The sequence below is a fragment of the Vigna umbellata genome, chromosome 8 (genome assembly GCF_029865625.1).
Source record: "Vigna umbellata cultivar VRB3 chromosome 8, Vumbellata_1.0, whole genome shotgun sequence".
NCBI lineage: Eukaryota > Viridiplantae > Streptophyta > Magnoliopsida > Fabales > Fabaceae > Vigna > Vigna umbellata.
This window is the reverse complement of record NC_142172.1, coordinates 17,981,326-18,007,389: the sequence shown is the minus strand read 5'-3', so window position 1 is coordinate 18,007,389 and position 26,064 is coordinate 17,981,326. Positions and strand designations below refer to the sequence as shown.

General features: G+C 35.4%; 2 protein-coding genes and 1 pseudogene across 2 annotated transcripts; 1 reads left to right on the top strand and 2 right to left on the bottom strand.

The window, feature by feature from the left end:
• Positions 1-3,241: 3,241 nt before the first annotated feature.
• LOC148194187 (uncharacterized) lies at positions 3,242-4,174 on the bottom strand. Its single transcript, XM_088097137.1, has 2 exons — positions 4,067-4,174; positions 3,242-4,033 (listed from the first exon to the last, which is right to left on the bottom strand). Exons 1-2 carry the CDS (start codon positions 4,172-4,174, stop codon positions 3,242-3,244), a joined length of 900 nt encoding a protein of 299 aa, XP_087953263.1.
• A 1,825-nt stretch (positions 4,175-5,999) lies between these two features.
• LOC148194186 (protein TRANSPARENT TESTA 9-like) lies at positions 6,000-11,895 on the top strand. The gene is made up of 7 exons (XM_088097669.1): positions 6,000-6,135; positions 6,460-6,534; positions 6,612-6,661; positions 9,846-10,002; positions 10,085-10,251; positions 10,700-10,970; positions 11,706-11,895. Exons 1-6 carry the CDS (start codon positions 6,060-6,062, stop codon positions 10,967-10,969), a joined length of 795 nt encoding a protein of 264 aa, XP_087953795.1. The 5' UTR covers positions 6,000-6,059; the 3' UTR covers position 10,970; positions 11,706-11,895.
• Positions 11,896-20,690: 8,795 nt separating this feature from the next.
• Positions 20,691-25,306, bottom strand: LOC148194185 (protein SMAX1-LIKE 3-like; annotated as a pseudogene).
• Positions 25,307-26,064: the final 758 nt, after the last annotated feature.

Here is a 26,064-nt window from a genome sequence, read left to right as displayed (position 1 = left end):
ATATCTAAAGTTCACTTCTTAGTATTACCATTTAATCATAATATAATCTTTCTTGGATTAAGAGGCACACTCATTAGGGTAAACAAGGACCCTCCAAACTTTGTTCCACCCAATCACTCCCTTCTTTATCTTTTTTCTTTCTTTCTCTACCTTTAAGACCTATCTTGCTCTTCACTTTACTTTCCAAACCTTTCTTTCTAACCACCATAAAATTCAAATACCTAAACCTTTTGGAAACTACTCTTATATATTTAAATTTATATATAATATATCTTTCTCAAGATATGGGTTTTATCTAACTGGCTTTTTTTTTGTTCAAATAATGGTGGCTGCCTCTTCAAATTCTCCGTCTTCTGCTGCCACTTATTTCTCATAAAGTTGCCTTAAATATTCTTTTTGATCTTTCTGATATATCGGCATATATAACTTTATTAAGTGGCAGCAGGTGATTAAGATTGATTGGATTTGACCATGCTCTAACGTTGCTAATCTAAATTACCAAACAGCTTCCAATAATGTTTTTTTATTATGACCAAACTTTTATTGGTAGTCTAGCATATCAATTAACAATGACAGAACCAAGCTACAGATTAAACATTGAAGTCAAAAGTAATATCATAAAATACAATTCTGTTACCCCTCACCCAAGTAAATCATACCACAATGTACAAAGATACTACTAATAATCATAATATAATTAACTACAACAATAATAATAACCTTGAAAAGCTACTGCACGTTTTATATATATATATATATATATATATATATATATATATATATATATATATATATATATATATATATCATGTTAATCTTTTTTCTACAAGAATCTTCTTGTAGTTGGAAAAAACATGTTTGGAGCAGCTTGTTTGTTATGATGATTGAAAATGTCTGCATATGTTCCCGAATTCCTAATCATTTGTAATGAGTGCATTTATACTTAACAGGAACAAAGTTACAAGTTCTATGCTTATTAATTAATACATGTGATAAAATTACAAATTAATCACTGAAACAAGATAGTGCAACAGTGAGGAATATAAATATAAATTTGATGGCCAAATATGACTGTGTATATATTTAAATTTAAAGTACTATCAATCTTTGATTCACAGATATTCGTTATCCAATTTTGATTCTTTTATAACTTAAGATATATAGGTGAACTTTATCTGCGACGGTAATTAAGTTATAAGAGTGTAGTAATTAGTATGTTTTTGATTGAAGAAAGAAGAATGATACGACGTGAATCGAAGAACAGAAGGCATCGTATACCATATCTTGTTGGTTTGGAACAAAAGGGAAGAGTGGAGAAGGCCCCTCTAAAGACACTGTTGCTTAAGTCCCACCAAAAGAAAAGGGTATTGGCATCTACAAAAGACAAGGATTTAGGATGGAGACAAAGTTTCCACACACATTCGAGGCTTTCGCAGACTTTAAGAAAGGGGGATAAACATTTGGTTCTTTTGCCTAAGGTCACTATCCAAAGCAATTCATTACACCGTCCTCTCTTTCCTTATTTTTTTTTTCTCTCTTTCCTTTTGTCCATGACTTCGTGCATGAAAGTAAGGGAAAGTCTTGGATCCAAAATTCCCTCACAGAAAAAATCTATATATGGATGTGTAGATTTTCCTAGTAACGCACATATTCTGCGCCTTTGTCCTCTTTGGGATATGCTTTTCATGGACTTATCATTTGAAAGTGATGAGATTGAAGGATCCAAGGCACTTGCATGTGCTGCTATTTCAGAGACTTGGTTAACACTGTCAGTAGTGATGATGATGATGATCATCAGCATCATAATCATGGAGGTACCACCATTTTGTAGCTGTTAGTAACCCCCACCATTCATGCATGCATGCATATATGCTTTTGTGGTAGCCCGGTATGGTGGGTGTGTGCAAGTGGTCTCTGAAAGAGTTGGTCAAAAGAGAATGCATGTGATGGTGGAACTAGCACACGCGATTCTTAAACCAAGAATGTTTTTCTGTGTGTGTGTCTGAGGAATACATCTCAAACGGACGAATAATTCGGCTTTTGATGTGTGTCGTTAGGTCACTTTCGCGCATATGTGTGTTGAGGATGAGAAAAAACATTTCCCTCGTAACATGTTTGGAACATCTTGTGTCATTCGACTCTCTAACGTAAATAAATACTTAATATAACAAACTTGACTTATGCTCTGACATACATTGGTTTGAAATTCACAAAAGGATTCAAAAGTTGTGTCCATGTTCATTTCCCCTCGAGATCAAGCCTTAATTGTTATTACTTTTTAGGTTTTCAGAATAAGATTATTTCAAGACATGTTAGTTCTATGAAAGCTTCGTGTTGGATTATGTTGACATGGTATAAAATATAGGGTGATGGCAAACAAACAAACATTTTGTTTTTTATTTTACACCCATCCTAATGGTATTTTTATTTTAAAATATAAAAAAAATTAGATGAATCAAGTAAAAAATAAAAATATTATTATTTTCAGATGTTAGAAAGATATAGAAAAATTTTACCATGTATATTATAACTATTCTAAAATATAAAATTTTCTGGATCATAAAATTTAAAAATTATTTTTCTGTCTGAAAATATATATATATATATATATATATATATATATATATATATATATATATATATATATGATACCTTTTTAGTAAGTATACCAAATCGTTCGAGTAATACAGTGAATTAAGTTAAGAGTATCGTTCTCCCAAGAGAATTTGAGTCATGTTATTCAATTAAAATTACTGATAACATTTGAGGTTTCAAATTGGCAATTAGCATGAAATTAACTACAAATATTTAAGATTTAAAAATACGATAAAAGATCACTGGAATTGGTCTACGACTAACATTATAGTAATATCCTAGACAACATATATTCTCTGTTCAAGCATTCACACAAGAGTATCTTGGTTTAATTCCTTAAAACAAGGTCTAAAATTATCTATTGTATTATTAATTCCTTAATTATTTCATCACATAATTTTGCATTAAATTCAGATGTTGAGAATGACCAAAAGCACAGAAGTTATTCCTAGCGTAGTTACTTTTAGTTTCTTTTCTTACGTTTATGGTTCTAAAAATACTTCCAAGTACAAAAGAACTTTTAAAGAGAATAATACTTCCGTATGATCAAAAACAAGTCAAGAAAAGAACAAGAACAGATACATATATTACACAGAAAATTTATATTAATGTGTTGTCATACAACCAATTCCAATGAATAGAAAATTTAGCCTATCCTAGACATCTCAAACATACTCTTTACAGCAATTCCTTGCAAAAAGTGAAGTCTAGATGTCTTGAAAGGTCTCCTGAGTTCNTTAGCACCTTCAACTAAGGGAATAAAATGATTTTGTTGCCTATCAGGGGGTAGTCCTGTTGGAAGGTCAAAAACTGTTTTGTATTGATGGAGCAACAATACAATTTCCGGCTCCATATTCTTTGGAAGATCCAGCCATTGATCTTGTATGGTGGGAGAGGTTTTAACCTGCAAGGTAAATAACTCAGCAATTCCTTTGGTATGGCACATTCTCTTGAAGTGGTTGAATTGAGCAGGCTGTGGCAGGGATGAATGATCTCCATGCAGAGTCACAAATTTATTCCCAACATAAAATTTGATAGATAAGCTGCTATAATCAGAAACATGAGGTCCTAAAGTTGCCAACCAAGCGGCTCCTAACACCAAATCAGCTCCTGAAATGGGAAGTAAGTATACTGGCAATTGCAGCAAGTGACCTTGAATCTTAACTTGTAAGTCCTTGATGAATCCTTCAGCTACCAAGGCATTACCGTTGCCCACTAACACTTGAAAATTGGGAATAGGCTCGACTGGAAGTTTCAAACAGTGAGCAATTCTGGGTTGCAGGAAATTATTTGAGCTTCCACTATCTAATAAAACCTGGACCATCATGCCATTGATAGACCCTTTAAATTTCATCGTGCCAAGTCCTGAAGACCCTTTTAATGCATTGTATGAAAGGTGCTGTTCCACGATTGATGGAGGTTCAGCCTCCACAATGTCCTTCGGAGGGTCATGTTGAACATCAATAGGAACCTCTTCATCCACTTGTAAAACAAAATACTGCTTATTGGGACACCTATGATTCATGGTGAATTTCTCATCACATGTAAAACAGAGGCCCTTCTCCCTGCGTAATTGCATTTCTGCAGCAGTAAGTTTTTTTATGAAGTTGGGTTTGGGGTGGGAACTGGATGTAGATGACTCCGGTAAGGATAATAAGGGAGGTAAGGAGGTTGATCGTATGGATTGTGAGGTTGTGGGGATGGTGTTTGTGGCTTGTGTTTTGGGATAATAGGAAGTGTTTGGTAACCTGGTTCTGGGAATGTACTTCTCCTCATATAATTTGGCTAAGGACACACAACGCAGCAGAGAAGTGGGGTTTTGGGCAATAACATCACGTTTGACATCTGGTTTTAAGCCTCCTACAAAGCAATCGAGGAGAGCCTCCGTTGTGATGCCTTGGACACGGTTGGCCAGAGATGTGAATTGCGTATAATAGTCATGAACAGATGATGTTTGGGTGAGTTTAAACAAGATGGCCCTGGGGCATTCATATGGTGAAGGACCAAATTCAGTTTCCAAAGCACGAGTAAAAGCAACCCAAGTTGGAAAGGCATTGGCACGATTTTGCATCTGAAACCAAGGGATTACCTCTTTCTCCAAATGAATGGAAGCTATGATCAGACGTTGATCATCGGTTGTGCGGTAGTAAGTGAAAAACTGTTCTGCTTTGAAGATCCATTGAAGAACGTCAGTACCGTCAAAGCGAGGAAAATCAAGTTTAACATTACGCACTTGGAACGGTGGTGGCTCAGTGGAGGGTGGTGGTTTCGTTTGAAGCAAGGACCCCAACGTAGATTCAAGTGTTTGGAATCTGTTTTCTGTATCTTGTTCCCGTAATGTCAAATGTTCCATCCACTTTTGTAACTCTCGCTCACGTCTTTCCATGGCCTCCGCGATGCGACAAACTTCCGCCGGAAGGTCCTTGAGACGAGCTATTTCAGTAGCTAGTTCTTTCAGTCTCGTGTTTTCGGCCATAGTTCAGAGAATGAAAGCACCAGTGTAAGACAGCAATATAACAGTAATAAAATTTGGGAAGGAGAATGAAATGACGTTATAATGGTTTTCGTAATCCTCTGTAAAAAAACGTCCTCCAAATGTTCTGAGTATTAAAGTTCATATAACAGAAAGGGAAATGGCAGCAGAGAAGAAATGCACAGGACAAAAGAAGAAGTCAGAGAATACGTGAATGACAGCACCCCCCTCCATCCTCTAACAAACTTCTATTTAATGAATCCCCGTCCAATCATAATCATTGAGTCTAATATTCTTTTTCCTCACGCGCCTGCTTCCACGTGTTTCTTCCACCCTCATGTTTTCATGGTCTTTCCTCGTTACACAGCATTCCCCAATGAAAACCTGAACTTAGGCAACTGCCATTGTATAAGATCTTCCCTTTTTCTTTTCTTTTTTTCATCTCCATTCATTTGCACGTTCTTCTGCATAACCTCTTCTCTCTCTTTTATTTAGCTTGTTCTTCTCTGTTGTAGTTTAAATGCCTCTTAGTTACGTATGCAATAAACATAGATAAATGTATTCACGAACTATGCTTGACATGTTAACTTATTATTTTGGGTATACACGCAGTCAATTTATTACATCTTTAATTTTGGATAAGGTATACATGTTATGGGATTTAACATTGATTTATCCATGTTATTATAAGTTCATGAGTACTGTCAGAATATGTGGAAATATTATATATTTATTTTATTATTTGAAATCCCTAAAATTAGGTGATTGGGATTTTTATTTCAGGAGATTTATTTCTTTAATTAGGATATTTATTCCTTCTTAAATACCTATGTATTATTCCTCAAATAATCAAGGAAAATTATTCCACAATTATATCTCGTTTTGTAACAAGTACCATTACAAAAATTTCGTTTATGTTCAAAATTTCTAAAGTTTTATAGTTTCTAGTTTCCATCGGCAGACTTCCTATGATCAGTCACGTGTAAAGTTTATGAAAGAACTTGAAGGAGTTTGGTTAGATCATATTCCAGATACACTAATTGCAGAATTGGAAAGCTGTAAAAGAGGTATTTATTAATTTGTTCACATAGAGATTGAGCCTACTATCTTCTTGAGTAACTTGGTATTTGAACAGTTAAAACAAGTCTAATAGATGCTTAAAATAGACCAACATGGTGCATACATATTTTTGTAATTGAATGGAAAAAAAGGAAGGTCATTGAAATTTTGGTTTTTGATAGATTCCGATGGCGATGTTTGATTCAGGTAGAACAGTCCATCTGATGGGATTAAGATTGTACTACTAATATAAATTACCTTATACTAATATGAAATTAGCTTACAATGGTCTATACTTTTTTTCTAATGCGCATCCCTGTTATTGCATGCAGTTCTTGAACAACCTACTCAATACAAAGATCCATTATTCATGTTGGAGCTTGTTCTTCACCAACAACCGACCAATGGTATTGTCATTACTTAATGTTGGGCAGAACCAAGTACTATTTATATTTATGATTTCATAAAAAAATGTTTGTGACAGGTCAAAGAGCTTCATATTTTGCATGGCACAGGATGGTTGATGTAGTGAAGGTGCTGTCATATTTTTTTCCAATTGTGATTCATATTAGTTTGATTACTTTGTTCGTTTTGAATATAAATTACAAGGATAAGAAGTTTAAGTCAGATTTCACTGTTTCATACGGCATTTGATACATTTACAAGTACATGTTGTAGTTGATTAGCTAAGACGATTAAACTCTAAACTTGGGTTGTAGAAAAAGGCTTTTGAAATTTCTTAAGTATGTGTATGGATATGAAATGTAAGTTCAACAAGACATGAATTAGGTTTGATTTAGAGGTGAAAATTGGTGATCAAACACAAGTTACATATAGTTTATGCATCTTTGGATCTATATTACAACATCATAAGGATCTTATTAAACAATAGGAAAGAGAAAGATATTGAGTTGAAACTCTGGGTTTTTTAGACAACAACATTGCTCTGTTTATATCGAGAAAATGATACCAATATAATAAATAGAGGATATTTGATTCTAATAATAGTGATATGATACAAGAAAAAAAATCAAAAAGTTCCTAATAATACATAAATGATTTGCGCCTTATTTCTATAATTATTACACTTCTCCTCAAGCTTGACCAAATAAGTTGTATGTGCTTAACTTTTGCAAATATGATTGATCCTTGGTCCTCTTAGAAACTTAGTGCATACGCCAGTTGATTTTTCTTTGGACTTGACAAATCTAGTAATGTCTCTACACTCCAACTTTTGTCCTATGAAATGACAATCTACCTGAATATATTTGGTTCTCTCATTATGAGAGACATGATTAGAGACAATGTGTAATGCTGCCTAGTTGTCACATATAAAGTACATTTGAGAATTTCTTCAAATTTAAGCTTTATGAGGGGTTGCTTTAGCAATATGAGCTCAAAAGTAGTGACTAATGTTGTTGCTTGTTTTCTACTCCCACACTTGAACTTGACATAACATTTTGTTTCTTAATTTTTTTATATGAAGTTACCTCCAACAAGAATACACTGTCCCGAAATGGAGATGAAGCTTGTTTATTAAGACTACCAGGAAAAGACAGAAAATGTTCTGTAACTAACATGATTAACAATTCAAACTAGAGAAATGTTTTGAACTTCACCATCTTCTTCAATTTTGTCAACCCAAGATGTCCTAATTGTGCATGAATTATCATTCGAAAGACTGCAAATGCACATACCGATGGTGAAGAAAAGAGATAGTAAAGGCATGTGACTGACATGCAACACCAAACTATTCTACCTGATATCATACGGTTGGGTCAATCGAGTCTTTTTTTTTCTTTTATAGATAGGCAAAAGATATATCAAAAGTAGAGCACTTGGGTGTTCTAACCCTTATCCAAAAAATATTTACATAGTTCCCCTCTCCTAGATATTCTTATGGTTTCTCATGAGATCTTTATATTACAGACCAAAACAAACCTACTCAAATTCATTTTTGTACTTTCAGCACTTTTTCTTTTTCAAAGACCTATAATCCTGGAACCTCCTTACTCTCCAATTTGTCAAATAATTATGCAGACCATGCTCACATTTATTATCAATATATGTGTTGGAGATTTGCGACAGGCCTTTTGTTATGAGCCAAACTGGGTGTGCATAGCAGTCCCTGATGTTGAAAGAATTGCTTCACTCGTAGCTATACTAATAGAGCGATGCTGCTTCTCAAAAACCACATTAAGTATACCTCTTTCCTTGCACACACGTCATTACAGCCCAAAGCATGTTACGAAAGCAGCTTCTCTGCACCAACTGGTATTTAGGCATCTTCTCTGCACCAATGCAGCCCCATTGCATCTTTCCATGTTCTTACTTTACATCAAGCCTTGGCACTGGCTAGTCATGGGCACACTGGAGCAAAAAGACAATGTGTATATGTTACAAATCTGCATGGAAAACATACTACGTCAGGCAATTTACAATAATGGATGGGAGGGGTTAGGTGATTCTAATGCTCGAAGATTTTTTTTGTCAACCATAGGCAAAATTGATGAAGGCAAATTGTCTATAGCAAAGAAAAAGAAAAGAGAACGATTACCGGATATATGATTAGTTGCACCGAAGTCAATGACCAACAGAAAGAGATTGAGATGGACAAACAAATGAATTACCAGTGTGTCACCAAGGCACTCTTATTATTATATCACGAGTCTCACACCATTTGATAATATTTTCATATGTTGCCGGAGTCATAGGAGCTAGATCAATTGGAAGTGTAGGAGTAATAGTGAGTCAATCGTAGATGCCTGGAAAATATTGGGCGGATGAATAAATGTTTCACAATTGAAATAAAAGAGGTTCCGACCAAAATTAGGAAAATTTAAGTGGACATGTATTACAAAAATGCTTTATGGTAAAGAATATTTGGTATGACGGTGCGAACAGGAGTGAAAAACAAATTGCAGAGATGAGATTGTTGTGTGGGTAAAGGGAAATATAAGACAGGGTTACAAGTGTAAAAAGTGTGTTAAACATAAGATAGTTTGAGTAGAAGGGATAGAAGACCGGATGATACTATAGAGGAAACTAGTAAAAGGAACGGAGTGATTAGTTTACTCGCATCCCCTGAGGTCAGTACGTACCCTACCGACATCCCTACTTTTTGAGAAATTACCCAATATCACTTACATTATGTAGTATGTACTCTCCTTATTGCTGTACCTTCTGATTTTTGAGCAATTACACATAATAAAGGAGGTAAGTGTACCTTTCCAAATAAAAAAGTTTATAAGGCATAATAAATGCAAAGTGAGGCATATATTGCCTGTGCTTCTTCTGTCAAATGGAATTCAATATGACTACGTTGTAAAACTGGAGCATCTTTTACGTAGTGTTTGGTTGGAGGAAAATATAGGAGAGGGGAGGTATTTTTTGAATCTGTTTTGTTTAATGAACCAGAGAGTCCAATAGTGAAGGCTGTGAATTGTTTAATGAAATATTTCATCGCACCCTTGTGGCATTGAAGTTGACTTGATAAACTTTGTATCACTTTTCTTTTACTATGCATGAAGTTCTGCCGAACTTTAATATAATCTCTGGTATTTGGCTCTGGATTCTCTTTTTCTCTTGTTTTTATCAAATTTATCTTAAATGCGTACGTTTCCTGCATTTTTGGCGGGGATTTAATCAGCTCATGAATTTCCTTGTTTGACCAAAACATTACATTGTTCCATACTTCTAATACCAGTTGTTTATTCAGGCTTTTGTTCTCCACATCCAGTTGAGGACATTTATTTTCAAAGGAGCATTGCCAGAGAAGCCATTGTTGAACATGATTTCCAGTTCCACCAATGATTCTGGAGTAATTCGTTCTTCAAATATTTCATCTGCTAGCTTTGGGTCCAATGTTTCGTTGGGTAGGCACCTGTCTATATACTTGGTTCTGCCTCCGGCATTTCTTTTTCTTCTGTAAATTCTAACCATATGTAACTGTTGCAGAGTTCGGACTACCTTGTGGAATTTCATTTTCAAATTCTGAAATTAGGGATATATATGTGATTCCAGTAGCAAGTGGAATAGTTGGAAAATTGCTTCTAGCAGAGAAGCACCCATTCCGCAGTCGACATGGTGTTGTGATTGCAATTGCTCCGTTGGCAGGGCTATGTGTACGTGTACATTTCTGTGGCCTTCTGAGCTTTTATAGTCTTTGATGATGTTAGTCTAATTACATAAGTAGAATAATAATCATGTGAATATGTGAATATACTTTCTGTTGTCTCGTTTTTTAAATTGGTCTTCAAAGCTACCTCTTTTTTCTGAGAGATATACAGGTAGAGTGCTGTCAAGCATTACGGTTTCTGCTGACATTTTAGAGTTTTTTTCCTCTCTTTTTTGTTTTGTTTGAGAGTGCACGCATGGCCTTATATAGTTTTATCGTAAGCACTCCAATTTTTCCATGTCAGGTTTTCATTTTTAAAATTCAAAAGACAATAACAGAGAAATCCATAAATTTTTAGCTTTTAGGGGGGCAAGGGTTTGATAATCTTTTATCAACTCATCATGTTTTCATTTCTTCGTTGTGTTTCACTGACCCCTTTCACCTGGTTGATGCAGCCTAAGATAGATGAGCAGCACTCCTCATGGTTGCATCTTCGAATCAGAGAGTTTGACCCACAGTTTTATTCAATCAAAGGTAGAGGAAACCAACTGAGCATGCCTGATCATTATTGGGCAGATGGGAGTTGGACCCTTGGTTTCCCAAATGCAAGAGCTTGTGAGGAAGCTCAATTAGCGATTCTGAATGAAATGGGCAAACAGAGATCAGCCGTGGAGTATATGCTTGCTCCATTACTTGAGGATGATTTTGGATTAGCTCAAAACTGAGGTAGTTAAGTTGTTAGAATCAGTTTTCATGGTTAGTTTATATACTTCCCCTCTTTTAATTATAACGTGTTTGGAAGAGATAATTTAAGAAAGTAATAATTTATTTATTTTTGAGATAAAATAAGTTGTTTGGAATCAGAAATTAAAAGAAAATTTAAATTTTAAATTTTTAATAAAGTATTTATTTTAAATAACTAAAACAATGAAATTTGAAATTCACTAAAAAAAAAAATTCAATTAGTCACCCCTTCTTTATATACACATTAAGCACACACATTTTAAAAAAATTGTTATATATTTAAATTGAATTTTAAAATACATATTTTCAAAATGAAATGTTATCTTAAAAGAAAAAAATCAATTATTTTATCCAAATAAGAAATTTAAAATGTAAAATATTTAAATTAATGTCTAAACATAATATTTAAAAAATACAAAGATTTTAATTATAAATAATTTAAATATTATGTATTTCAATTTTTTTAGGTCATTCAAATTTATTTTCCAAGCACACAAGGTTACATACTTTTGTATATTATTTTAAGCTACGATGTTTTATGCTGTTACCCTCCACAAGCAATGCTGTTACCCTCCACAAGCAAAATTGTGAAGTATATAAAGTATATAGTTTGTCTTGGCAGTATATATTGTTTCGGTAGATATTTTTGTGGGACCGAGACACTAACCTTTCTAACGTGGTTTTCCTTTTTCTGACCTCTGAATCTCTTGCTTCAAGTTCTTCAAGTCCGAACTGAGGGGAGAGATACCTGCAAAAGGCACTCCGACGCTCAAGTTAGGCGTCTGTTGAAGGAGCTGTTGCTCACAAATGGATATTATGGTAATTGAGTATTATGAACTCAGTATAACATGAGTAGAATGTAAATGGAATGTTTTGGAGTATGAATTGAGCCTGCCTGGTTGATGTCCCTGACCTTGTATTTATAAGTTGTCACAAGCCAAACAGACTTACCATAAATTCGGGTGGTTGAAAACAGACTTCCCTTAAAATCCGGGCGATTGCTCATAAACAGCTTTATGAATATCTTTTAACCAGATATCTTTGACTATTTTGATCATTCACTAGACACTTGGCCCAATGAGCGCTAGCCCAATTTAATAAAATCGATTGCCTTTGTTGGCTATAGTGGTGACCGAACGGTGCTGAGTGTATGACCGTTCGATATCTACATAATTGACGAGCATTGTCGCGGTTTGTCCTGGCTGACGAGCGTTGTTGTCGATGAGCGCTGCTACAGTAGATAGACCGATCGGTCTTGGATGCTAACCGTTCGGCCTAGATATCATACTATACATAATGCTCCCTAAGTACGAGTTAACCGTTTGGCTTTAGCCAAGGTTAAGTATAGGACTTATATGAGCTTGGGGAAGGTCGTCCTTGTTCTATTGGCCGATCGGCTTGTGATGGGAGTTCTTTTTAGAACTTTTTCCCTATGTTGACTAGCAACTTTGATAGCCTTTTGTTTACCTGCAATATGAAGTCGACTGACTGAATACTTTTTGGACCAAATGGTCGAATGTCTGTGAAGTCGAACAGTCTAGTACTTGTGAGACTGCATGGCTGAGCACTTTTGAGCACTTTTGAGGCCGAATGGCCGTGTACTTGTGAATGCGTATGAGCGAGCGTTCGTCGAGGAAATGCCTTTATCGTTCGGATGATAGTCCATGAGGGACTATCTTCACCGCTTTGGTTTATATAGTCTAGGGAGGACTGTCGTTAGCGCTTGGTTTATAGTCCATAAGGGACTGTCTTTGATTTATAGTCCATGGGGAACTGTGTTTGATTATAGTCCCCGGGGAACTGTCTTTTGATTTATAGTCCATGAGGGACTGTCTTTGATTTATAGTCCATGGGGGACTGTCTTTACTGCTCGGTTTATAATCCATGGGGGACTGTCTTTGATTTATAGTCCATGGGGGCCTGTCTTTGATTTATAGTCCATGGGGGACTGTTTTTACTGCTCGGTTTATAGTCCATGGGAGACTGTCTTTACTGCTCGGTTTATAGTCCATGCAGGACTGTCTTTGATTTATAGTCCATGGGGGACTGTTTTTGATTTATAGTCCATGGGGGACTGTTTTTGCCGTTCGATTTTGAACGTTCCCTGAGTTTTGTGGACGACCCTATAAAGCCGATTGGTCGAGTATCTGTGAGGCTAACGGGACCGAGTGCCTGTGAGGCCGGATGGTCGAGCGCCTGTGAATCCTGATGGTCGAGCGCCTATGAGGCCTGATGGCCGAGCGCCTGTGAGGCTGGATGGTCGAGCACCTGTGAGGCCTGATGGCCAAGCGCCTGTGACGCCGAACGACGGAGTCGAATGCATGGGATGCTGAATTGCTGAATACATGTAAGGCCGAACAGTCAAATGCATTTGATAAAGCGTGATGGCAGTGTCATAAAGGTTTTATTCCAACAAAAGAATTTAAACAACAAAAGTCTATGCCTTAAGAAATTGAAATAAGCATGATAGTAATGTTCACGTAAACTTTGCGAGTTGTTGCTCATCACATGTTAGGAAGGAATTTTTATCATCTCTTTTAGTCGATACGGCCCCGAATTGAGCGGTAAGGGCTCTGACTGCAGCTACGACTTCGCCTGTGTCTTCGTTCGGTCTTCGGTTTCTCTATGCTGAGACTTTTTTCTGGTAGGACTTTTTGTTCGGGTTCTTTCTTCTACAAATCTCTGCAGGTGCCCCCCTCGGATGAGCCTTTCTATCTCATCCTTTAATGCATCACATTCCTATGTAGTATGTCCTCGGTTTAGATGAAACCGACAACTTTTCCTTTTGTCAGCGTCTTTTGGAGAAGACTTTTTCCGAATTGTAAGAAGCTCAGTATTTAGAGCTTCCTCAAGAACTTTTACCCTGGGTGTGTTGAGGGGAGTGTAATGATTATACATGGGTGTTCGGACGAAATCCTTGTGAAACGTACCTCCATTCCTGTCACTACTGTTGAATGACTGCTTGCCTTCTTTCTTGCTTCCACCTGTAGAGATTTCTTGTTTTTTCTTTCTTTGCGAGATTCGCATGTCCTCCATACAGACGAACTCAGTTACTCTTTCTTGGAGTTCCTCCATAGTTTTTGGTGGTCGCGCATATAATATTTCAGCAAAATATCCTGGTCTCAGGCATGAAGGTAAATTGTTAATAATAAAAGAGTGACTAACCTCTTTAACCCGCCGTGCGGTTTCGTTGTACCTTTTCATGAAGGCCTTTAAAGTTTCCCCTTTCTCCTGTTTAGTGTTTACCAATTCCGCCGGGGTTATCTCTTATTTTTTATTGGAGGCGTATTGCCTTCTAAAGAGGGTTTCTACTGTGGCGAAACAATCCACTGTGTTTGGGGGAAAAGTGTTACACCACTCCAATGCCTCGTCCTTGAGTGATAAGGAGAAGGCTCTGCATATGACCGGATCATTGTCCATGTAGAACGCCATTGCGTTGGTGAAGATCTTGAGATGATTGTCGGGATCTGTCGAGCCATCATACTTCTCTAATGTAGGAGGATTCTTCTCCAGCATTGGAGTTTGTATGATGTTTGTCGTAAAAGGGAGTAAACTGTTAGGACGAACAGTTTGGAGGGGCGATGGTTCTCTCCTTCCTCGACCGTTCGGGTTGGTGTGCTGGGATGACTGCCGAATACGACTTCTCTCGTTGTCATTCTCTTGGTTTGAGGCGGACCGCTCGGTACGGGCTCGTTCCACCCTAAGCTCTGCAATCTCCTTTGCATGCTTTCGTTGCAACTCCTGTTGCGCTTGCGCCTGTGCCTGTATGGTTCTTGCCTGGGCTTGTATCTGTGCTTGCATTTCTGCTATTAAATCTCTGGTATTCTGTTGTTCGTCCATGCTCCTCGTGGTCACCATTTGGGCTTCTTCTGCTTGCTCTCGGCCCCACGGTGGGCGACAAAATGTTTGGTAGATATTTTTGTGGGACCGAGACACTAACCTTTCTAATGTGGCTTTCCTTCTTCTGACCTCTGAATCTCCTGCTCCAAGTTCTTCAAGTCCGAGCCGAGGGGAGAGATACCTACAAAAGGCACTCCGACGCTCAAGTTAGGTGTCTGTTGAAGGAGCTGTTGCTCACAAATGGATATTATGGTAATTGAGTATTATGAACTCAGTAGAGTATGAGTAGAATGTAAATGGAATGTTTTAGAGTATGAATTGAGCCTGCCTTATTGATGTCCTTGACCTTGTATTTATAAGTTGTCACAAGCCAAACAAACTTACCTTAAAATACGGGCGGTTGAAAACAGACTTCCCTTAAAATCCGGACGGTTGCTCATAAACAGCTTTATGAATATCTTTTAACCAGATATCTTTGATTGTTTTGATCATCCACTGGACACTTGACCCAATGAGCGCTAGACCAATTTAATAAAATCGATTGCCCTTGTTGGCTATAGTGGTGACCGAACGGTGCTGAGTGTGTATGACCGTTCGGTATCTACATAATTGATGAGCGTTGTCGCGGTTTGTCCTGGCTGATGAGCGTTGTCTGGTTGACGAGCGTTATTGCGGTTTGACCTGGCTGACCAGCGTTGTTGTCGATAAACGCTGCTACAGTAGATAGACCTATCGGTCTTGAATGCTAACCGTTGGCCTAGATATTGCATATTTTTTTCGATCATGTGTGAATGTGGTTGTTTGTTATATAGTTTTTTGTAATTTCTTACTTTTTCTTATTATTCTAATATACCTAATATATTAACATCATTCATAGGTTTTGAGGTTTTGATACTGCATCCCTTATTGACTTCCTCATAGTTGGGGGTGTCTCTGCCTTTTGTGTTGAAAGGAACAAAATTAGCATAAACAACAAATACAAACTTCTCCACTTTCATTGAGGCGCATTTATTGATGTAGTTAATGCATTAATACTCTTTAGAAATGAAAAAATAAAATTAAATAAAAGGGTTATATAACTCACTGCAACGTTTATGTACAAAAGAAAAGAAATGTTGAAACTGATTTTCATTTAATGAAAAAGGAAAACAGTAGAAGAGAACTTGATGTTGGGTCAAAAGCTACTATGGTAATTGGTAACCTATACTAATAGTAACTCGGTATTAAACGTGTCAATACTTTTGTAAATGTTAGTAATCAAACAATTCAACAACGACCTAAGTGCTTTAATACGAAATGACAGAGTACATCTCTTTTGTTTGTTAAAATCTTACTATGAAATATTAAAAAACCTATAAATATATATAAGGATATTGTTGTATTGCTTGTCTATAAAAACACAACAATTTTGTTGTTTCTTTTAGTATAAGTTCATTACTATAATAATTTGATTATTTAATAATAATATAATTATTAATTATCTAATATCTTTAAAATATAAGACTTAATTATTTCTAAGTAATAAAATTTGTTTAATATATCTAATTTCTCATATTTTAGGAAGCTTATAAATATATTATCTCATTAAAGGGATACTCAATTAATACTTTTAACACTTATTATCATTGAATAATTTTTTGGATGAATCTTCTCCCTTTCTCTTAGAAAGGTGGAGTTTTCTCACTAGAAGGCAACAACTTAATTATTGAAGGGAAAACATTTTTGTGACTCTTGTAGCGAGACTGACTTCATATTCCTCTTTAGAGAAACCAAAATAAGTATTTGACTTATCATACAACACAACAAAAAGATCAACAATGGTAACAGAAGGTTCAGTTTCAACTACACTAGCAGAAGATTTGGAAGGAGCTGAGCTGTTCTTATTGTTGTGATTATAGCTTGGTGGAAGACCATGTTTAGTCCAAAATTTTCAGAGGTATGTTTTGTACTTCGACAATGATTACAATATTTGGTGTTGCCTCCAACATATTTATTATAATGTCTTCATGAAAGTTTGAAGAACCTCCATGATTTATGAAAGAGCTTTTGTTGGAATTGTCTTGAAAGTTATATAAGGAAGAGTGGCAAGAACAAATTTCTCTGTTTTGTTTCAAGAGCCACAATCATGTCTAGATGAAGAAAAAAAGGATTGGCAGGATTCGCGAGTTTGCCAAGAAAAATGAAGAATTGATGACAGAAACTTCAGAGGACACAAAGTATAACCTGATACCATCTAATGATTAGAGAAAAAGTTCAAAAGAAAGCTTTTTATTGTGAAAAAGGAATGAATCAAATTACAAAAATATTATGCTGATGTATACAATGATCCAAACAATACTCCTAACAAAAATTAAAAACTAACTTAAAAAAAAGATAGGAAACAAAATGAATTAAACTTCTAACACTATATGATGTAATTATGTGTCCCAATTAAATCCAATACTTTATAATTAACTATAATTAAAAAATATATGGAAAATAATTACACGAAAACTTTTGTTAGAGACTTTACTCGAGTTAGAGTACACAGATTAAAAATAATAAATTAGAAACAATAAACACTTTATGGAAAGAGACATTTATTGTCTTATAAAAAGTTGATGGCAAATGGAGAGCATAAGAAATGATCTATTCTTGGGTTTGACTCCAAATAGTTTTGGGGGTTGGGTCCTTGGTTTATCTAGTGGCAGTGGAGATATTAATGGGCTGAGTGACACTAATTAGCTGATTGATAGTCACTCCGATAATAAGAATGTGCAAGGGTAAAATTGAAAATAAACAAGTAGAGGTAATAGGTGAAACATTCTTACATAAAAAAAAAATAGAACAATTTAAGGATGTTAATCCATTTTTATGTAAAAGATTTGTAATGAAAAATCTAAGATACACTTTTTTTTATCAACAATAAAGAATGTATTAATGGAGAACACATTAATACTTATAACTACAATATACAAGAAACACTCTAGACGATTTAGACTATATGGTCTTATAGAATGAATTTACTCTAGTATATAGTGCATTGTTTTCTTTGCTTATATTCTGAATAAGGGTTAGGATAAAACAATCTAGTAAAACTCATCAGACTGATAAGATCACATTATTTTAATGATAACAAAATATTATTGAGTAATGAAAATAAATTATATTAATTATCTAACATGTGTAGTTATGCATCTGAAGGTCATCAAAATGAAATAACTTATTTAAGAATTGAACACTATTGAACCTAGTCAAACATATCTTTAGATATCGTCTAATATATCATTTATGACCTTTGATAAAAATATTATAGCCATAATGATAAATAGATTAAGAACTAAGTAAAATTACTCTTAATGAATATTTTATCTTTAAATTTAGATAAATCAACATTCCTAAATGTTAACTATACTTGATCAATAATTCTATACTGTTTAAACAAACATTGTTTTGAAGTTTAATATAATGTCTAGAACGAAATAGTGCATAATCATCTAGGACATATATGCTAGAAGCACTAATCGTTACTCTTTAAAATACCTAAATGATCTAGAGCGTCTAAAACTAAAAGTGTTTAACGTATGCTTAATAAACGTTAAACGATATAGAGTTTATAATAGAGCGTCTAATAAAAGAAAGTTAAATCGTCTAAAATACAATTTTGCTAAACACTATATCCTAAATGCTTTAAAAGTTATTCAAAACAGACAAACACTAAACGCTTAAGTCACTAATGCTTTAATGCATGTACGTATAAATATTCTTTGGTATGTTGTGTTGTGCTCTCTTTTTCTGTGTAGATTATCAACTTTATCAAAAAGTCTACTCAGAATCAGAACGACGTTAAGAGATAGAAGGGTATTTAAGGAATGTTTCTTACATGCTTTATGTATGCTCTTTTCGTACACTCATCACAATTGCTCTATCAAGACGCAACATAACTTTTGACTTTATCTTAAAGGCTACATCGCTAAAAGAAAGTGAAAAATTATGAGTAACATATCTTTTTCAAAGAAGTCTATATAAAGGAGTTTGCATGAAAAGAAGAGAAGAACTTTTGTTATTAAGAATATTGCTACGCTCTCTGCTCTCTTTCTAAAGCTCTTAAGATCTTTCTTGAAAAGATCTTTTTACAAGTTTTCATAATTTGTATTCATTTTTAAATCTCTTTAAGAGAGTTATCTTTTGTCATGTAAGTTTCAAAAACACCTTTGTTGTGTTAGATTTAGAATTCAATTCAAACACTTATAAAGTTTAACTCCGTGGAATTAAACGTTCTAAACAGTTGGTCTAGTATTGATACCATAAGTGGTGAAACTCGTCTACCTAGTCTAGTTAGTTTGTAAACTAGGAGTGACAAAACTCATTTCTAGTGGAACCTTTAAAGGTTTTTAAGGGAGAACTAGACGTAGTTCAGTTTGAGTAAACCATTATAAATCATAGAGTGTTTTTCGTCCTTTATGTTCAAACAAGTTTTCTATTCAACGTTTTCGTTAAACTAAAGTATTTAACTACTGTTGTAGACAGTTTAACCTCTGCAAAATAATATTAAATACTATTTGCGAAAAGCTTTTAAAACACTATTAAAACCCCCTCCCCTTTCTAATATTTTCCTGTGTTTCATATACACCTATACTTGATTAAACTTAAATTGTTATATTTGCACATTTTATTTAAAAAGTTTCCTTTAGTCGAGTTATTCATAAACATTGAAAAAATATCATCAAATATTTATAAAATAAGTGTTCTCTATATCATCAAGATAAAAGATAAAAATCAAGATCTCTACCTGGAGATATTACATATTAAGGCGTACCAAGCAATGATCAATTTTTTCGAGTTACAAAATGAGAATGAATTGAAAAGTGTAAATACGACTAACAATATATATTTTATCTTTTATACATTATGGTCTTTTGGGTTGAGTGAAAACATGTGTAATTCTTCATATTTTAAAACTTTCTCAAGTGAGTTTAAACTATGTTCTTTGTGAGAGTGCCTTTTTTCTCTATTTTCTTGTAAGTTCTTAATCTTAGGAGAATATTGAGAAATGGTAACCTAGAGAGACTTATGTACTCGTTGTAACACAAAGAAATTTACATACTCATTATAACTTATGTTTGATTAGTAAAACCTCTTAATTAGTGCATGAGTTTGAATGAACCAATATAAATCTTGCGTGCTAGTTCCTTTTACTAAACATCTATTATAATCATGGAAAAAAATTGTCTACCAACACTATTCTAGAGCCAGTTTGTGCTATCAATAAGACTTTTAGGTTATCATTTTCTTGATATTGTGTTTTTCTTGTTATACTTTTCCCTAATTCCAATTTAGTCTATTAATTTATATTAAAGTGGTATACTTTAGGCAAAACTTAACATTAAGTAATAAATTTTAAACATAACTCAATCTTATAAATTTGTCTCATTTATATGAAAATTGTATTTACTTACATATTATAAATTAATTTGGATATATTTCTAGTCAATCTCTTATATATTATAAATTAATTTAATTATATTTCCGATTAATATAAAATCTTCAATATATCACCATTAATATGAAAAAATTATTTTAATATAAGACAAATTGACGGAGTAAAAAAAAAATTAACAAAATGGCTTGCGACACTATTCTAGACATTATACTATAAAATGTCTCTAAAGCTTAAAATATTACCTCTCTGTTAAACATTTTCCTTCGCATTATAACACATCGCTTTAACTTTATTTTTTTATTATTTTGAGCTTTTAATTTTATTACTTATGTGTTATTTTGAACTTGTTGATCTTATTGTTGTACTTTGTTTTTCTAAGATGAAAATTAACTAAAATAAAAATGTTTTTCTTACATTAACATTTAACAATAGTTATGAAATGGACTAATGTAAAAAGTGACCCTTTTACATGAATTTTATACGGTCAATGCAAAAGGTATTTACTTTCTCTATCTTCTCAAAATAATGTAAGAAAGATAGTTGGATATGCTTGGTAATAATGTACATATCTAGTTACATAATAATATTAAAGGCATGCAATTTGTTTTGATCCCTAGCCCTAGGAAATGCCTAAGAACACAAAGACATGATGAATAAAGAGAATTAAAAGAAGCCTAAACTACAAAAGAGAAAGAAAAAAGATTAGCTATTTTTGAAATTCTTCTTCTCAGAATTCCTGAAAGTTGAATACAATCTTTCTGTCTACGGATTCAAGAAGCCCAATTTCATCCACCGATCGATCCTCAACCTCGTTCTCGTCATCAATGGAAATATTCAAATCCAAAGAAACACAAGGGCTCGTCTCTTCCAAAGTGCCAATGTCACCGTTCTTTTCTTCCTCAGACATCGATTTTTGTTTGACCGAAGGAGAACAAGTTCTTGATCTTGAACTGAAACTTTCACAGCTCAGAATGATGATTGCGTCACAAAGTGCAATCTCTTCACCGTTTGAATCCGTAACTCTCCCTCTCTCCATAGCCCTTTTGAAACCAAGTTGAGAAGAATAATCCGCTTGCTCTATATCTTCAACAAGAAACACTCTATGAGGGTTGTTCATCATTGCTTCTGCGAACCTCTCTATGTAACTGCAACTTGTTTCTTCTCTTGATCTCTTGTTCCTGCTATAATCCTCTGTTGAATCTGCTCTTGTCGACGCAAAACTGCTCAATGCTATGGAAACGACGTGGTCGTGGGACCCAAAAACAAGCCGAGCCAACTCTCTTGTTATTTTCTCTTTACCTTCCACATCAACACCTTGGAAGACCAACCACGTTTCTTCTTTCACTTCTTTAACTTCTTTAACTTTTCCTTTCTTCTCACCATGCCAGAACGACACTGCAAAATGGTGCTCGCAATTTCCGGTATTATATCCTTCTGCCACGACACCTTCTTCTCCAAAGCATTGCACAGTGTTTTCAAGTTCTCTGAGTTTAACTCTTTGAACCTGCTCACGTCCTCCACTTCCATGACGTCACTGGAAGAAGCGGAGTTAGGGTTGGGAGATGAGAACGGTTGCTTTGTGGTGTCCTTGCTCTCTGGAATGTACACTCGCAAAGTTGGTTCATTGGGGTTGTTGCATCCATTGTTTGAGATCCAGAAATGGTGGTTGTTCAATGAGTCTTTGGGTGAACCCACTTGCCACTCATGATGGGTTTGGTGCAAATTAGAATGTTGTTGTTCGTATGAGAAACCTGAGGTTGAGGAAGAGGGTGATACCGAGGATAGTGTGAGTGTTTTGTCTGAAGGATAAGGTTGCTTTTGGATTGAACTGCACATAGAGTTCCACTTTTTGCAAAGCTCTCCCACTGGGACACAGTTCTGTTGGAATATACGGAAAAAAAGTTAATTTTCATCTTATACGATTATACTGTAACTAATATTACACACTGCATACAAATACAAAAGTAAAACATGATGAGTGTGTTTAATGAAACATGTGGTTTTCTATTGGACAACTGAAAAAAAAAATAAACCAGAAAGTGTTAAGAGAGTTGGAATAGTGGTTGGAAAAGTTTGAGCGTTTTGGGACAGTTATTGTATGAGTGAGAAGCTGAATGAGTCAGGAGAGGATGAAAAGAGAAAAAAAGAAGGAGAGAGAAATTCTTGGTAATAATAGTATCAAAATCCTTAAATATTTTAGGATACCTAAGAATTTCTCTAATTTTAATGCAAATGATATCTTAATATAATATAGTAATAGGTGTGGAATCCTATATATATATATATATATATATATATATATATATATAGATGTTCCTTTGAAGGTGTGTTTGATTGGGAAAATGAAGACCTGATCATTGTAGGTGATTCCTTTATTCTCATTTTTGTACTGTTGGAGCCATGCAGGGAGGGTTGAAGTTGAGGAGTCACTATTACAAGTACTGCTTTGCAAGCTTCGAATTTCGGTCTCATTCTTGGTGGAAGGTTCCGCGAAGCAAGGTTGTTGTTTGTGATCATCCTCCACTCCTTCGAGTAAGAGCCAGCTACTTCTGTTGTCAGCTTTCTTGTTTATGGCCTCATTTTCTACACCACTGTGGAAAAAGATATAACATTATCAGTTACTGCCTTCATTTATTTTGGGTCATATTCCACTTTCAAAGTTATGCAGACACCAAAAAATGGAAAAGAGGGTCTAAAAGAGATCCTTATTATCAATGTTAATCCAAGGAAAACAAATAAAAATAAACAAAAAGAAGAAAAACCTATTTCCTTAGTTGGTTCTAATCAAATAAAGGGAAGTCACACTGTAACGACTGACGTCTTACTCGTTTCAGTGCATACACTTTTAACCAAAGTTTTTTGCCATTGGTTTTTTCTTCTTATACACAGTAGCCACTTGAGAAAAGAAGTGAGAAAGAAGGAAAAATTCATACAGAAAAAAAAAAAAAGTTTTCCCAATTTTGTTCACTGTGCATTTCTTCCACTCCCACTTTTCTTTTCCAGTTTTAATCTTTAAAAAGCAAAAGCTAATTCCATTTTTCCCTTTTCCGATGCCTGTTTTGAGCTAATCAACTATTCATCCAAAGAAAAAGAAAAAACAGTTTGAGAAATGGGATAGAGAAGATTGAACAACTGAATCAAAGCCAACCAACAATTAAAAACATGTTTCATCCTATCTGAAACATGAAAATCTCAACTATTAACTTACGAGAAAATGTATATATTATATGTACATACATATATATAATATCTGTAACGTATAATCAAAGGCCTTGTAATTATATGGAACTTTACCAAAACTGATTTACCTGTCAGTGATGAGACTCAAACGCAAGCTTCCCGCAGGGATAGTAATGGGATGAAGATCCCAAAGATTCTCCAACGATGGTTGGCCATTTTTGCATCTCATGTAGGCTTGAAAAGTGGCTACACCCATCAAGCGAAACCTTCCACCATTATTCTCTTCAAACCCACTCACAAGCTTCCCAATCTCCATCACCATGTGATCCACTGGACAATAACACGCTCTCCCTTGTGATCCACAAGCTCTATAATCAAACACCCATTTGAGATCTCCCAAATACAAAACATACCCTTTGCCGTGTTCGCTTCCATTCACAAGACTCCTAAGTTCTTCAACCTTTTGCTCAACTTCCACTCTCGAAACATTCCCAAAAGAAGAAAGAGAAAGAGGGATAAACTTGACACCCCTAAGACACTCACCAGCATCCCCTTTATCAACCTTTTCCATCACTCCTCTAACTACACTCTCCAGACTTGTAACACACTCTCCTACTATCACAACACTTCTTTTTCTCTGACTCCCCAAATTGTCGATAACACTAGCAACATCCTCACCCCTAATGGGATCCAACACCAACCCTTTCTCTCCACTGCTGCTGTTTTCCTTTGCCTTAGTATTACTATTACTATTACTGTTATTGCCACTACCATTGTTCTGAGAGCATATTTCCAAAGAAACTGCCTGTTCAACGTTGCTTTTCACTTGAGTGCTAGAGAACCCAGCCTCCCTCATCACTCGGCTAACGCTAGGGTCATCCAAGATCGAAATAATTAGTTGCTCCAGTTCTATTTTCACTGCCAGAAGAGGCTGTTGTTGATTCTCAATGGATCCACGTCGTTGGTGTGCCTGAGCGCGTTTGAACGCGGCAACCAAAGCGTTCGAGATAGAGGGGCAGGCGTGAGAGTGGTGGTGGTGAGAGCCTTGCAACATGGGACTGGAAGAGGTTGAAGCCGGTAACCGATTGAGCGCAACGTTGAAGCAAAGCTCCAAGGCCTTGCACTGAAGAGGGTGAGAGTGGGATTGGAGACACGCGGTTCTTAGAATCCCGTTGGTGATCGAGAGCATGGTGTTGGCAACGTGGAGTGGCGTCACTTGGGCGTGCCCACGACGCTTCGCCAGTGTCACCGCTTGCTTCACTATGCCTGCAGCTTCCGGTGTTAGACCCTGTTGCACAGCACAGCTTCCTGTTCTCATCTCCGAGGATGATGTAACAGCACTGAAAGCAAGGTGAAAAATTGCAGTGGTGGTTGCAGTTTCGTCGCAATCTTGGATGTTGTTGCAGACAATGGTTTGGAGCAGTGAGAAAAGATTGACGTTGTGACTAGAATACAGTGTCTGAAAACGTTGATATTGAGGTTGATGAGGTTGTTGGTGTTGGCATCTTGGGTAAGAGGGTGGTGGTGTTAATTTGTAGGGTAGGGTGGGGAAGTAAGGTGTTGTTTTGGGAGCAGGGTTTGGAGGGATATGATTTGTAGAGCTAGGTAACGTGATGATAATATAACTGGTTTGATGCATATGAGATATTAAGCATAAAATAGTGAGAAACTTTTGGGGAAAAAGAGGGAGTGTATGGTACGTAATTCCATCACCTTTACATTAACAAGGCTGTCATGTCAAAATTAGAGCAACTTTTTCCACCCCGTTGTAGCCTTTAAAGCTGCCCATTCTGCCCAATACTATTAACTAATCTTTTTTGTGGAGGGTGGGTTGGTCTAAAAGACAAAGAGAGAGGGATGAGAAAACGAGAAAGCGAGAAGGAAGAAGAGAAAGAGAAAGAGGGTATGGAATTTATGGAGGAAGGAGTGTGCTTTTCTTGTGGGTGAGGTAAATTTGTGGCAGATACTATTAACTAATCTTTTTTTTCCCATTCTCTCTCTTTCTTTCCTTGTTGAGTTTCGTTTTCCCTCTCTTCCCTTGGATATTGCTTTCAGCCACATGGCCACGTAGAGGTCGAAGATGCTCATTTGAAGCTCAAAAGCATAAAATGAGCGTCCCTTTTGAGTAGATAATGCCATATTTTACTTTTAATATTGCTTTATGATAGAGCGCTTTACTTTAAGCAAAAGATGGAGGGTATATTAAAATTGGAGCTCTAATAAAATGTGTTTGAAGGAGAGATCAATTAAGAGAGGCGTTTGATGGTGAAAGAAGAGAAAAGATATAGTCATGTACCTTTCACTTTGCCTCAAATCTCATGGTGTTTCTCCAAACACATTAGTTTACTCATCAACTGTTCGGATGACCTTTTTCATACACATTACAATAACCATTATCTTTGTGTTTAAAAAATCAAAAAGTTAAACCGTTATTGGTGGGGGAGAGAGAGAGAGAGAGTATTCAGAAATCATAAATGATTTGCTGTGTTGTAAGCAAGTGTATATATTCCCCTCTTTCGTTCAGACACTCCTTTTCTTGCTAGCATTGCAGAGTGCTTTGGGTTCAAATAATTTTGGTGCCCTTTGTAAGTCTTTTTAGGCCAACAAAGATAGATAGAAGAGACTTTTTGACTG